Genomic DNA, 14,302 nt, shown 5'->3' on the forward strand with positions numbered 1-14,302 from the left:
CAGGGAGAGGCCCCTCTTCATCGCCAAAAAGTTTAGGGGATTGGGGGTGCCTGTGTTCCTTTCCCAGGGCATCTGGCCGGTCGGTCAGGCACTCACTTACCCCTCTGGATGGAACTTCTGGTCCAGGATCAGGGCCACTTGCTTGCCTGGGACCTTCCAGACAAAAGGGCGGGCTTACTGGGTGTAGACTCTGGAACAAAGAAACTCCTTTAGCAGTTGCACTCACCACTTTGTCCCCAGCCCCTAAACCCCAAATAGGCTGAGTTGGGGGATTCCGTGACCCCCCCAGATGGAAAGGGGTGCTTGGGGGCAATCTGGGATGGGATAAGAAGAGAAAGGCAGTAGCCTGGGAGAAGCCCCCGCTGAATGGCCAGAAAGTTTAGGGGATTGGGGGGTGCCTGTGCTCACTTTTCAGGGCGGCTGGTGGCTGGCCAGTTGGGCACACTCACAACTCCGGATGGATCTTCTGGTACAGCTCTCCAGTATATTTTTAGCTATGCAAGAAATTACAAAGTTTTGTATCATTATGTCTAGTTTTTCAGTTTGGTTCTATTGATTAATGTCTTTCATTTAATGCCAATGCCATGCTGATTATTTTTACTATCCTTGTATAATATAACAGAGATTGAAGTCTGAAATGATGATGCCTCCATCAATTCATTTATTATTCAGGATTATTTTAGCTCTCCTGGGATTTTTTGTTTTGTTTTCATAAGAAGTTGAAGTTTTTTTTCTATTTCTATTAAGAATTGTGTTGGTATTTTAATTCCGATTGTACTGAATCTGTAGGTTGCTTTTGGTGGATGGCTTTTCACAAAATTAATCCTACTGGTCTATGAGCAAGGGAAATATTTCAATCTTCCGTGACCTAAGGGTTCTATTATACAAGCCTGTCATTTGCATGCTGAGATTTATGCCAACATATATTTTTGAGGTTATTGTGAAAGGTATTGTTTCCTTGTTTCTTTTTCAGTATGTTTTTCATTTGTATATAGGAAAGTCATTAATTTTTATGTGTTAATCTTGTGTCCTGCTACTGTGCTGAAAGTATTTATCAGTTGTAAAATATTTCTGGTGGGGGTCTTAGGGTCTTTCATGTATATAAATTATATTCTCTTCAAATAAAGACACACTCTGTTCTTTCTGATTTGATCTCCTTCAGTTTTCCATTGTTCTAGCTACGTACTACATCAAGTTTGTATTGAGAAAAAGTATATCCTTATCTTATTTATGATTTTAATGGAAGTGTTTTGAGTTTTTCCTCCAATGAGAAGGTTGGCTATGAACTTGGTGCTCCTGTGTTGAGACATGTTCCTTGAATTCATAATCTTTCTAGGTATTTTATTACAAATGGATCTTCAATAGTTTTGTATATTTTCTGCTGTTTCTATTGTTAGTTATATCCATATTTAAGCCATGGTAGTCAGATATAAAGGATGTAATTTCAGTTTTATAATATATTTTGACACTTGGTTTGTGTCCTATTATGTGGTTAAATTGGAGAATGTTCCATGAAATGCTGGAAGAAAATTTATTCTTTTGTGTTAGAATGAAATGTCCTGTAGATATCTGTCTGATAGGTCCAATTTGATTTATGATGTTATTTAACTCCAGTGTTTCTCTGTTTAATTTTTTTGTTTGATGACCTTTCCATTTGCAGTACCAGGGTATTAAAGTCATCCACTAATACTGTGTTAAAGTCGTTATGTGAATTTAGCTAAAGTAATGTTTTCTTTTATGAAGTTCAGTGCCCTTGCATTTGGCACATAAATGTTTAGAATTGTGATGTTCTCTTGATATATTTTTCATTTTTGAAGTATATAGTGTTCTTCTTTATCTCTTACTATTTTTGGCATGTGGTCTATCTTTTAAATTATTAAAATGGTTACACCTGCTTCTTTATTGTGTCCATCAGCTTGGAATATTTTATTCCATCTTTTATCCTATAATGATACTGATTTTTGATGATGGAGTATATATCTTGGATGCAGCAGATAGATGGATCCTGTTAGCTGTTACCATCGGTTAGTCTGTTTTATTAATAGGGATTTTTTTGGATGAAAATTGGTTTTTTATTTATTGTTATTGAGCTCTACATTTTTCTCTGCTCCCCTCCCTGCCTCTCCCCTCCTCTCTTCAACTCTCCCCCAAGGTCCACATGCAGGAAATTATATTGAAAGATTTTATTGATTAATGTATATTGTTCCTCTTATTTTGTTGTTTTGTTGTGGACTCCCTCCATTATTTAATCCACTGTTCTCAAATTATTTATTTCTTCTGCCCTCTTAGGTGTAGTTAAATTCCTTTTCAGTCTAAGGTTTTCTTCTGGTATGTTCTGTAAAGCTGTAGATTTGGATTCATGAAGAAAAATTGCTTAAATTTATTTTTAATCATAGAATTTTTTTTCTCCACTGGTTATGATTTATACTTTTACTTCGTATAGTAGTCTGTTTTCTGTGGTCCCTCAGAAATTGAAGATCATCCGTCCACATCTTTTTAACTCTTAGAAGCTCCATTGTAAATCCAGGGGTTATTCTAATGCACCTACCTTTATATATGACTTGTGCTTTGCCCCTTGCAGCTTTTAACATGCTTTCTTTGTTCTGTCCAATTAGTGTTTTGATTACTTTGTGTTGTGGGGAGTTTCTTTTCTGTTCCTGTTTATTTACTGTTCTGCATGATTCTTGTACCTTGATAGGCATCTCTTAAGTTGGAGAAATGTATGGCTTTGTTAACAAATATTTGTGAGTCTTTGACTTGGCTTTCTTTTTCTTCCTTTATACCCACTGTTTATAGGTTTGGTTTTTTCATTGTGTCCCTGATTTCCTGAATGCCTTGTTTCTGGGTTTTTATCAGATTTAATATTGAGGTATTTGTTTCTGTCTTATTATTATCTTTTCTGTGTCATGTATTCTGTTGGTGATGCTTACCTTTAAGGTTTTTGTTTACCATCCTGAGTTTTAACTTCCAACTTATTTTAATTTGTTTGAGATTCTGCTATTTCCTTGCTTAATTATTCTTTTATGCCCTGAATTGATTTCATTATTTCATTCAACAGTTTGTATTTTCACAGTCTTCAATAAGGCATTCATTCATATTTCTTTAAGTTAATTCAACATAATCATAATTGCTATTTTAAAATACATGTCTTGTGCTTCAGGTAAAATGCTTTTGTCGGGGCCTTTCAAAATAGAGCTGCTGGCTTCTGGTTGAGGAATTTTGTTTAGTTTTGTATGTTTGTGTTTGCAGGCTGAAACATCTGGATTTATGATGTTTGAGGTATTTCTTGTAGTAGGTATCTGATCTCAACTTCTTTGATTGAGTATTCCATGCTTTGGTGGCTATTTCCCACTTTGGGACCTAGACACATTTATTGACTGTGGGATTTCTGGTGCAGAGTGTTTCTGTGAGTTAAGAGTGTCACAAACAAATGGAGATAATCTAGAAGAAAGGGGTGAATGGGGTGGTGGGAAAGACCTAGGAAGACTCTGATTCTTCATCATGATGTGGGATCCATAAGGAATTGTGACGGGTTGGGAAGAGGGGTTCCTTGAGCAGGCAGTAGCAGGACTAGGAATTAATCTGGAGAGACGAGAATCATGACAGGAAGGACAATAAATGTAGCTTACATGTGCCTTAGCCCAATGTGGCCACTTGGATCCCTTGTAGAGAGTGCTTCTGTGGATTGAGGCAGGGAGTGGGGATCACAAATGAATGGATATAGGATAGAAGAAAATGTGAAAGAGTGCAACAGGAAGGAACTAGGAGGGCCCTGTATCCACATCCTTTTACTTCAAGTATCTTCAGGATTGTTCACTAAATCTCATTTGACACAAGTGTTTTCTCTGATTTTTCTTGTTGTTTCTTCTCCTTCTTATATTACATTGACTTGGTGTTTGATATAATTTCATAAGGTTCTGTTGTTCTGGTGACTTTTCTCTTTTATTTGGAATGGTGGAGTTCCATTCATTTAGGCTCAAGGTTTTTTATCTTGTCCCTACCATTTCAACTAGTTTTCATTACAACTACAAATGTATTTTTCCATATATCCAGTTAGTAGTTTGTTTTTATCATTTCATTTTTTTCAGCTCTAGAATTTACAACTGGTGTTTCCTTGAATTTATAATTTTTAGGCTTTTATTTATTTAGTAATTGTCCCTATAATTTCTCTAGTATTATTTTAGTATTAACTGACCAATATTTATACTTACTTACGGGGTGAAATGTAGTAATCAATATATAGGTACATTAAGTAATGATAAAAGGCATGCAGTTAGATTATTTACCATTCCAAATATATATTGTATCTTTGTAGTGATGATCAAACTTAGTTCATCAGTCTTGATGGCAGAGAACTTTACCCCTGAGCCATTACACCAACCCCCTGTACTTCTTCTTTTGAGAAGCATTTACTTATTTAATTTGGTCATTTGTTTATTAGAGTATTTCCTTGGCTCCTGTGTTATCTTTTTCAGTTCTTAATATATATTGTAGATATTAATCCCCATAAACTGTGTAACTGGCAAAGATTTTCTTCTATCATGTTTTCTATCATCTAAAGGCTGTCTCTTTATTCTGTCATTTCTTTTGCTGTGAAGATGTGTTTTAATTTCATGAAATAGTATTTGTCACTTCTTGATATTATTTACTGAAAATTAGATAAATTTTCATAAAGTTCTTACCCTTGCCTGCCTATGAGTCAAAATAGCTCTATTTTATTCTAGCACTTTCAATGTTTCAAGCAAAACCCTAATCTTAGAAGCAGCATGTGTTCCAGACAAATCATTCATGATGAAAGTATATCTAGAGGAAAATAAGTAATCATATTACAAAATACTTTAACAACCATGCTTAATGTGGCACTATTCCTAATATCCAAATTATAGGGTCAACCTAGGTGTTCATCATCAAATGGATAAAGTGAATGTATAGATGCATAATGGAGTTTCATTCATCCACAAAAAGAATGAAACTATGTCATTTGTAGTAAAATTGATGGAGAGAATCATATTAAGTGAAATAATGCAGACTCACACAAATATATTTTCATGTTTTCTCCATGAAAAAAGACACACACCATGTGTGTGTATATATTTCCCTCACATATATATATACATATATATATTATATATATGATATTTCAAAAAATTCTTCTATCATGTTTAAGCCTTCCAATTATCTTCTGAGAAAATAAATTTCAAACATTTCATGTACTACCATCAATTCTGAAATATGACATAATATGGAAATTTTCTTATATCATATCTAAATGACCCATTATCATATATGTATATTATTATGTCTTGTTAAAGTTACATTAAAAAAGAAGTGTCCTCACATAAATGAGATTAATTTTGGTCATCCTTCAACTTTCTTTCTGTGTTAGTAATGTTCATGTGTCTAAATTCACATTTGTTATACTTTTTAGTTTTAGATTTTTCAATGAAATGCTGGCTGTAATTCTACTCTCTTTAAAAAGTCACTGTGTTTGAAAAAAACAAAACTTTACTTATACTTTAGGAATGAAAAAATGGACAAATGGTAAGGGACTTAACTCAGTAATCTGTTATCACCTAAAAATATTCAAAGACAGGAAATAGTGTTACTATAAGGAGAAACTTGAATTGCTAACTGAAAAAAATGTCAAGAATTTGGTACAAAATATTTCTATCTCTCTTTTTCTAGAATCATATAATCACTTATATCTGTTTCCTCTAGACATGGCTGTCTATTCTTTAAGAAAGTTTGTTTGGTATACTCTTCTTTTTTTTTCAGTTCTTTTTTTATTAATTAATTTATTTAATTATTAAAGATTTCTGCCTCTTCCCCACCACCACCTCCCATTCCCCCCTCCCCCAATCAAGTCTTCCTCCCTCCTCAGCCCAAAGAGCAAGCAGGTTTCTCTGCCCTGTGGGAGGTCCAAGGACCACCCACCTCCATCCAGGTCTATTAAGGTGAGCATCCAAACTACCTGGGCTCCCACAAAGCCATTACGTGCAATAGGATCAAGAACCCATTGCCATTGTTCTTCAGTTCTCAGTAGTCCTAAGCACATGACAGGATTTGATTTTACACAGAAACTAATATTGTTTACCCCAATTTTCATATAACAAGCAGGGAAAATTTTTCTGAATACTAACTCCAAATCTCTAACAAAGAGAATTTTAATTAAATGGTAGTTTCATGCAATCCAAAGACTGAGTTGCATGGGACTCTTCTGTTATTTAGGCATGGGGATTAGTTTGTAGAAATATAGATAATGAACAAACAACCCATAATGTGTCTATCATGTCTATATTTAAATATGAGATTTTACTCAGGAAGGTTATACAAAGCCTATTAAGCTCTAGTTTGTAATTAGTCAAGTTGATACCCTCTCCAGTGTAAATGTTTTATTGTGTTGTGTTTTGTGTTTAACTAAAAAGCTATAACTTCATGATTTGTTTTTCAGCCAGTAACTACAACTGTCCTACCATATGAACCTGCCATACAATATACATCCCTTCCGAATCAAAGAGTATCTGAGAGTTGTTCATCTTCACAAAGAGTTGACACTCCAAGGTAACTCTCACTAATAATCAGATCTATCTATATACAATTCTCACCTAGACTTAAATGCAAAAAAATCTATTTTTAATTTACAGTACACTTTAAAAGTGATACTTGATACCTAAAAATTGATATAGTGACTAGATAGTGACAAGAAAATCACATGTTAATGAGGCATTATCCTACTCAGAGAAATACTTTTATGTCCATCAGAAAATAGTTAATGTGAAGGCAGATGCAAATACCTTATATCAGGGAAGAGTATAAAATAAACACACTAATATTCCTATTTTTTCACAAAAAGCTTAATGTTGCCTCTTGCTTTACACAGTCAACAGATAGGACTATATGCTCCATAGTATTTTCTTACAGAAGAATTTCAACAGAGATAATGCCTTAGTACCAACTTGTAAATATTTAATCATGCATTTATGTTTGTTTTTCTTGAAGTGATGAAGGAGCAGTTACATCGGAACATGATGAAGAAAACAAATCTAAAATGGAAATTCCTGATAGAAATGCATCTGAAACTTTGGGGAGTTCTTTTTACTATAAAACTTTTGAAGACCTAACAATTATTGAAAGTGATACTCCTCTTATGGACTCTGGTTCTGAAAGATGTGCAATTGATTCTGACTCTGACCGAGGTGTTGTCTCAGATTTTGAGTTAGAAGAACAATCTAAGGGCTCTGGATCAGTAATATGGGGAGTAGATTCTGACTCAGAAAAGTCTCCTAGGGATGCAGACTCTAGAAAACAACCATTAAAAACAGAAAGTTATCAAATGGGTTCAGTCTCAGTTGAAGACTTGACCAAGACAGAACAACTGCTGGTGAGAATTGAACAGGTGGAATCTGAATCTCTGAAAGACTGGGTGCTCTCAGGCTCAGAGAAATCCCTGGAAGATTCTGACTATGAAAGAGACTCAGCCTCTAATAATGAAAGAAAGAAAGAAGAAAAACGTCAAATGGCTTCAGATTCCATAAAACGTCTAATGGAATCTGAAAAAACAATGATGGACACTGAAATTTTCTGGATGATACCTGATTCTGAGAGTTATGCAGTAGACTCAGGTACAGAAAAAGATAGAGCATCAACGTCTAAGGTACATGTGATACAGGTGGAAAAGCAAAGATCTAAGAGATATCTGATGGACTCTGACTCTGAATCAAGTGAGATGGACTCAGATTTAGAAAGAGGTGTGTTAGCCTCAACAGCTATGAAACATTTCATGGAAACAGAAACATTTCATATGAGCACTGCTAATAACAAACCCACAAAGGATTCTTGGTCTGAAAGAACAGTGACCTCAAACTCTGAAAGCCCTGCGATGTCCTCTGATTCTGTGAAGCACATAAAGAAAGCTGAAGCATGCAAAAGTACCTGTAATTTGGAAAGACTCAAGGTGACTCACAAGTCTGAGTCTCTACAGCAGTGGTTAGATGCTAAAATAGAACAGTTAGATTCTGGTCATAGTGGACACTGGGATAGCTCTGGAAAGTATCATTTTCGGTCTATAGTACCTCAAGATAGCTTTGGAAAATGTCAGGGTGACCTTCAAACATTTCAGAGTATCACTGAAAAAGATCAAGTAGACTCCAGTTCTGAAAAACATCAGAAAAAAGCTGGAAATGAAAGAGATAAAAATGAACCTGAAAGTAAAAGACACCCCATAAAGACAGAGAAAGGATTTGACAATGAGGGGTTTCAAATGGATAAGGAAAGAGAAGAACATCTCATGAAGTCTGACCATCATGATTCAGAAAATGAAGCACACCGACTTGGTGCTCGCAGAAAGGATAATCGTCCTCCAGGTATGCTAAAATATTTGTGGCCTTTAAAAAATATTTTATAAATTTTATTAATGGCATCATAACATTTTCCCAAATGTCAGTAACTTTGATATATTTTGGTCTTAACCCACTTAAAAAAACTAATAGGAAATTCAGAGACTAAACATCATAATACCAGATTTTTATTTCACTTTCAAAAAAAAGAATATCATCTTGTTTTAGGTAATTTTTATCTCTTCTATATTATTATAAAATAAACATGAGTAACAGATAAATGCAAACTATTCCTTGAAAATTAAGGAACTTCAGGGACAACTTTATAAGAGAGGAAAGGTAATTTAAAAGCTGATGTACTTCTATGCTTAAATCTTTTTTTCCAAATAAATAGGAAAAAAATCCTTTTACTTATTCCAGGATGATGGTAGCTAAATTTAACATTGTGTTCTTGGGCCATAATAGACAGTGTTTTTATAAGCAGTTTTTTACTTACTCTGTGGATTACTATGTAGCTGGATGGCTATCCCCTGATGTCCTCCTTCTTCTTGGGCTACCTCTCAGCAACTCTTTTTCCCAGATTTCTCCTACTATATATTCTGTCTGCCTGCCAACCATGCCTATCCTTTTTCCTGCCTCACTATTGGCCACTTAGATCTTTATTAGACCATCAGGTGTTCTAGACAGGCAAAGTGTCACAGTTTCACAGAGTTAAACAAATGCAGCATAAACAAAAGTAATACACCTTAACATAATGTCCCCAGTATTGTGTAGTAAACATTATTTTGCGTAATATCATTTTCTTAGTAATTGGAAATAACTGAGTCTGTTTAATATGACTCTAGGTTTTTGGAGGCCTCTTAGCCTGCCTACTAAGCTTGGTCATGAAAAGAAAACTGAAGAGCAAAAGTCTGTACAGCAAAAAGATAACAGAGGTGAGTATATGCAGTAGAAATTGTCTGAGAATTTAGTCATGCTATTTGTTAATATTTTGAAAAATAAATTCAGAATCTGAAGAGATAGAGTGGTTGCAAAGTAATATAATACACAATAATACTTAATTTAATACTTAATACATAATAATACTAAATTATATGATTTACTGCAAAGAAAAAACAGCACAACCAAAAAGACATGAAATAAAGTCTAATAAAATATGATATATTTGTATATATGTAATCAACCCGGGAACTTTTTTTGCAGTATGTGGTGTTTTCCTGCAATGCTGGTTAGTTTCCAAATGCCTATCTATAATGTGTTTTTAATAGTTTAGGATATAATTCTCCCAATAAAGTATGAAGCTCAGTGTTTTTTAATATATTCACAGATACATGCAACTATCGACTCTATTAGAGTATTTTATTAGTACAGTGACAACTCTGTACCTATTATCTATGGATCCTCCCCTACCTTATCTTTCCCTCTGAAACAACTAATTAACTTTCTGTCAAATTTCCTATTTTACTTATTTTATATGAATTGAATCATATGATGAATTCCACCTTATGACTTCATTCATTTAATTAGTATAACTAATCCAAGATTACTCTATTACAGTGTGTATCTAAAATTTTATGATTGAACAACAATCCTATTAGGCATTATCACTTTTTATTTGTAGACCTATACATTGATGGGCATTTGGATTCATTCCATCACAGATATAAGGCTGCTCTAAATGTTCTAAAAGATTCTGTAATGGAATATGTTTCATTTCTTGCCAGTAATCTACCTAGAAGTGAAGTCGCATCAAAACCATTATTTGTTGCTTAATGAATTGTCCCAAAGTTATATACTGTTTTGAAAGTTAATGTATACATAGAGATAACATTATACAGACTGAACAGTTTTGTTAAAAAAATAGTTAAAAAATAAAGAGGACACCAATTTGAAAGAGAGCAAAGAGGAATATATGGGAAGGAGAAAATTATGTAAATATAATAGCAAAAATGCTTTTATTTATTTTAAATTTCTTTTTAATTAATTCTTTGTGTCTTTAACATGATACATTTGTTTCCCTATCCCTTTATATCTACCATCTGCCCTTGCAACTTCCCCATAAAATAAAATAAAATTTAAGAGAAAAAGGGAAAAAATCTCGTCATGGAAATTGTACTGTGACACAGTGATTCACACAGTAAACCCTTTTATCCTTATAACTTTACTTGCAAGTGTTCTTTGCAAAGTCATTAGTCTGGTTCAAGGTCTCTCTAGGACTCCTCTTTGATATCCTGTTGCACTGTGTCATGCAGATTCTGCAGTTTTGGGTCTGCAGGACTAGCCCCTTCACATGTTCCAGAAGATCATAGATGGAGTGGTGGGTGGGAGAGAGTTGCCCCTTCTTACCCCTCACCCCTCTCCACATGCTACAGATAAGGGAGCTGACTCTCCCCCTTCTGAGTTGAAGCACTCAGAAAAGTAGGCCCTGCTCCTCACCTGGGCAGCACAGTAGACCTGACCCTATTGGCAGAGGCACAGGTGAGCTGGTCCTAAGGGTGTGAGGGTGGAATAGCTGGTCACAGCCCCATCATCTGCCAAAATGTGGTAGTGAGGGCAAGTGAAAAATACCCTTCCTTTCTTGGCCCTACCACTTGTGGTGGTTTAGGGAGCTGACCTCTTACCAGTTTCATCACATGGGAAAGTGGACCCTGCACCTTACCTGGACAGCATAGAAGAGCTCCTACTGACAGGGGTCAGGGAACCAGCCATGAGAACGTGAGCATGTGGAAGCTCTGGCCCTGCCCTTCATCTGTCATGTAGTGTGCAGAGGAGAGATGCTGTCTATACTTCTCACCGCCTGTGGCTGGGAGGATTGCCTACCCTGGGGTTTTAAAAGTGGATGAGCTGTCTGTGCCTCTCACCAGCTACAGCCTTTGAGAGAGTGGCCAACACACCTCACCTGGGCAACACAGTAGAGCTTTCCCTGAAGGTATGGGTGTGGGAAAGTCAAGCCTGAGGACATGAAATCAGGAGAACTGACACCACCCCTGGAGAGCTCACCTTGGTGGTGAAGATAAGAGAGCTGGTGGACTGAGGAACCCTGCAACTTTCCTGGCCCAGAACCAGAATTATGAGTTGGCCTGCCCCCAAAATTATTTTTTTAAAAGTATATATATACACATTAGGTATATTACTTCATAATACTTTTTTCTTCTATGTGGACTATATTTTCTTGCCATCAAAATCCAATCTTAATTTGACAAAATATTGTTATAGATACCTATTTTCATATTATCTATAAGTTTTCCTTTTGTTCCTTATATTTTAGACCTCGTATATAATAATACTTTTCCAATTTCAAGGTTGTAAAGTTTTCCACCTTTTTTTTTTCTAAGAGCTTCATAAGTTTGTATCTTACATTTAAATAATTAGTCTATTTGGGGATTTTTTTTTGGCATAGTGTAATGTAAGAGAACCTTTTTTTTCAAGTGGCTGCACCTTACCCTGTTATCATTTGTTAATAAATTATTCTTTTCTTCATGGGGTGTTCTTGACACTATTGTAAAAATCAGTTTAAACTGATCCATAATTTCATGTATAGATTGTAATTTTGCCATTGAGCTTCCTGCTTATTATTGTAACAATACCACACATCATTTCAAAAAAAATCCGCTGTGTGGGCATTTCAGCACCCCAAAAAGACCCTTTGTGAGCCATATTCAGAGTATCTGTCATGGTACTATATTATAAAGTACTGCTAAATTGGGAGGGGTAAATTAGGACTATATAGTACTAAATGAGGTGAAAAGTTGTTGGGAACTGTCACATTGGATCCAAGCAGTGTGCCAGATATAGCTTTGTACTCTATCATTTCCATATTTACTCTTTTATATTTTTGCCTCCCCAAAACCATGGACTTGACTGGTTAGTAGTGTTTCAACCTCCTGAGAAATGAAACTCTTTATGCTGTCAGGTCATATATTTATCTTCAAACCAGTTTCTTTTCGGTCCATTTTTTAAAACCCAAAACTGCCCCAACTGTTTGTTCTTTAGTTTTCCATTTTATTCTTATTTGTATTTAAATTACCCTCCTCAAAATTCATTGATTTTTGTCTTTTCATAATGTCCCCAAGATTGCATAAATTCTGCTCACAGACATTTATTTGATTGAGTATTCCAAGTCCTCTTACTTGCTTTTATGCCCTGTTAGTCTGTCCTCCCCGATCCATTCTTTTTGTGAGGTTTCCATTTCCAGCATTTTACTTTGGTATTCTTCAGTAATTCCTTATTGAACACCATTTTCCTATCCTGTATTACTTCCTTATTTCATTCAGCTATCTTGCATGTGTTCCCTTAGAAATTTTTTGTAGATTTTTATCCTCTTTTCTTTGTATACTTTCTGTATAAGTTGCTTTTAGGATTTGCCTGTACCACTAGGGCAAAAATCAGTGACTGGCTAGGTCATAGGCCCTAATGCTATTATTAGGCTAAATTAATATAGTATTAAAGTGTCTCCTATGTTCTTATTTTATATCCATTGATTAGTGAATATCATAACCTTCCTCAGAAGAACTTCTTTTTTCACTACATGACAATTAGTACAAAGGCCCACAACCAATTAGTGTGCAGAGAATAAGAGACTGGAGTGTTCAACATTAAATGAAATTTTGCGTTACACTGCCTTTTCTCAACATTCAGGGATCATTACAGAAGAAGGGATGAAAAAAATAAAAGCCAGAAGGAGTAACTATCCGTAACAAAACATTATATGCCTATCATGAGAGGATAGTTGTACATATAAACTCAGAGTGGCTAGGGCTACACATTATGAAAGACTAGCCATGCTCCAGTAGATGATCCCACAGACATACACATATAGGCAGTACTAAGTGGACTCAGAGGGTATTAAATTTAAAAGACAGATGAAGTTGGGAGGGAAAGCTGAAGAGTGTAGAAGATGGATTAGAAGGGAGAAAATGAGTAGACTGGATCCAAAATTATGAATGTATGAATATTAAATATAGTACTTATTAATAAGAAATACATATTTAACAAATGCCACTTTTTTAAAAATTTAGGCACAACATGTCGCTAATTCATTCTTGAAACACTATTAAGTTCTTTCCAAACCCAATTCAGACACCAGTCAAGGGTAAAGGACCTTTCAAAACAGAAGCTTAAGGAATGATTTTAATAAATCTGTGTGCAGTTTGCTCTGTTAGACCTTCTTCAAGATGTCTTCATGAAAATTGTTACTAATAAAACCCCTATATGGCAAGATATAAACTGAATAAATGATCTTAGTTTATACTTTTTAATCTTCCCTCATTTAGTTAGAACAAAAGCCCCTTACCAGAAAAGTCTATCTTTAAAAAAAACTTCAGACCATCAATTCAGTCACAGGGTAACTAACAGTTAATTATGAGCTGACCTGAAAGACTTGCGTGCTCAGATTTTATTGTAATAGAGTTCACAAGCCATAAGTATAGTCCCAGAAGGCACATTTGTTGCCCTTGAAAACACATCCTAAGTAAAACATATATTAGTCAGACAATGTATGTTAACTGGATTCTCACTGTGACTTCTCACCATAGATTGTACTTTCCTTAGTTTAATTTTTAGTATTAAAAATTCACTTAAGTTAGTTCTGGTCTGTTTTCAGAACAGCTGCCTAAAAGCTGATAGATCCAGGTATTTTTCTTTGACCAACATACCAGTTGATACCTTGAAATGCTTTACTTTCCATGAATGTGTGTTGAAAGTGTTGGAACTAAAACTACCCCCTACCATTTCATATTCAGTGCTACCTGCTGTGATTTTAGGCTTATCCACCAAATAAATTCAATGAACTTATAGCACCTCGAATCACCAGCCGATTAAGTTTTCCTTCAGAAAATAGGAGAAACTAACAGAAACAGTTGTAAAAAGCAAGCATCATTAATTCTTATTTAGAATCCTATGCCTAAATTTGTAAGGCTTATAATATATTGTTATAAAATTAGTGTATGCCATCATCAATATCTGGA

General features: G+C 34.9%; 1 protein-coding gene across 1 annotated transcript in view; it reads left to right on the forward strand.

Moving 5' to 3' along the window:
* Window positions 1-14,302, forward strand: part of LOC130867349 (uncharacterized) — a 425,312-nt gene that overhangs the window by 226,416 nt on the left and 184,594 nt on the right. Inside the window, exons 9-11 of the mRNA XM_057759223.1 lie at window positions 6,452-6,561; window positions 7,000-8,363; window positions 9,182-9,271. Coding sequence (XP_057615206.1) covers window positions 6,452-6,561; window positions 7,000-8,363; window positions 9,182-9,271 — 1,564 coding nt within the window. The remainder of the gene's footprint in view (window positions 1-6,451; window positions 6,562-6,999; window positions 8,364-9,181; window positions 9,272-14,302) is intronic.

Source organism: Chionomys nivalis, chromosome X, assembly GCF_950005125.1.
Source record: "Chionomys nivalis chromosome X, mChiNiv1.1, whole genome shotgun sequence".
Lineage (NCBI taxonomy): Eukaryota > Metazoa > Chordata > Mammalia > Rodentia > Cricetidae > Chionomys > Chionomys nivalis.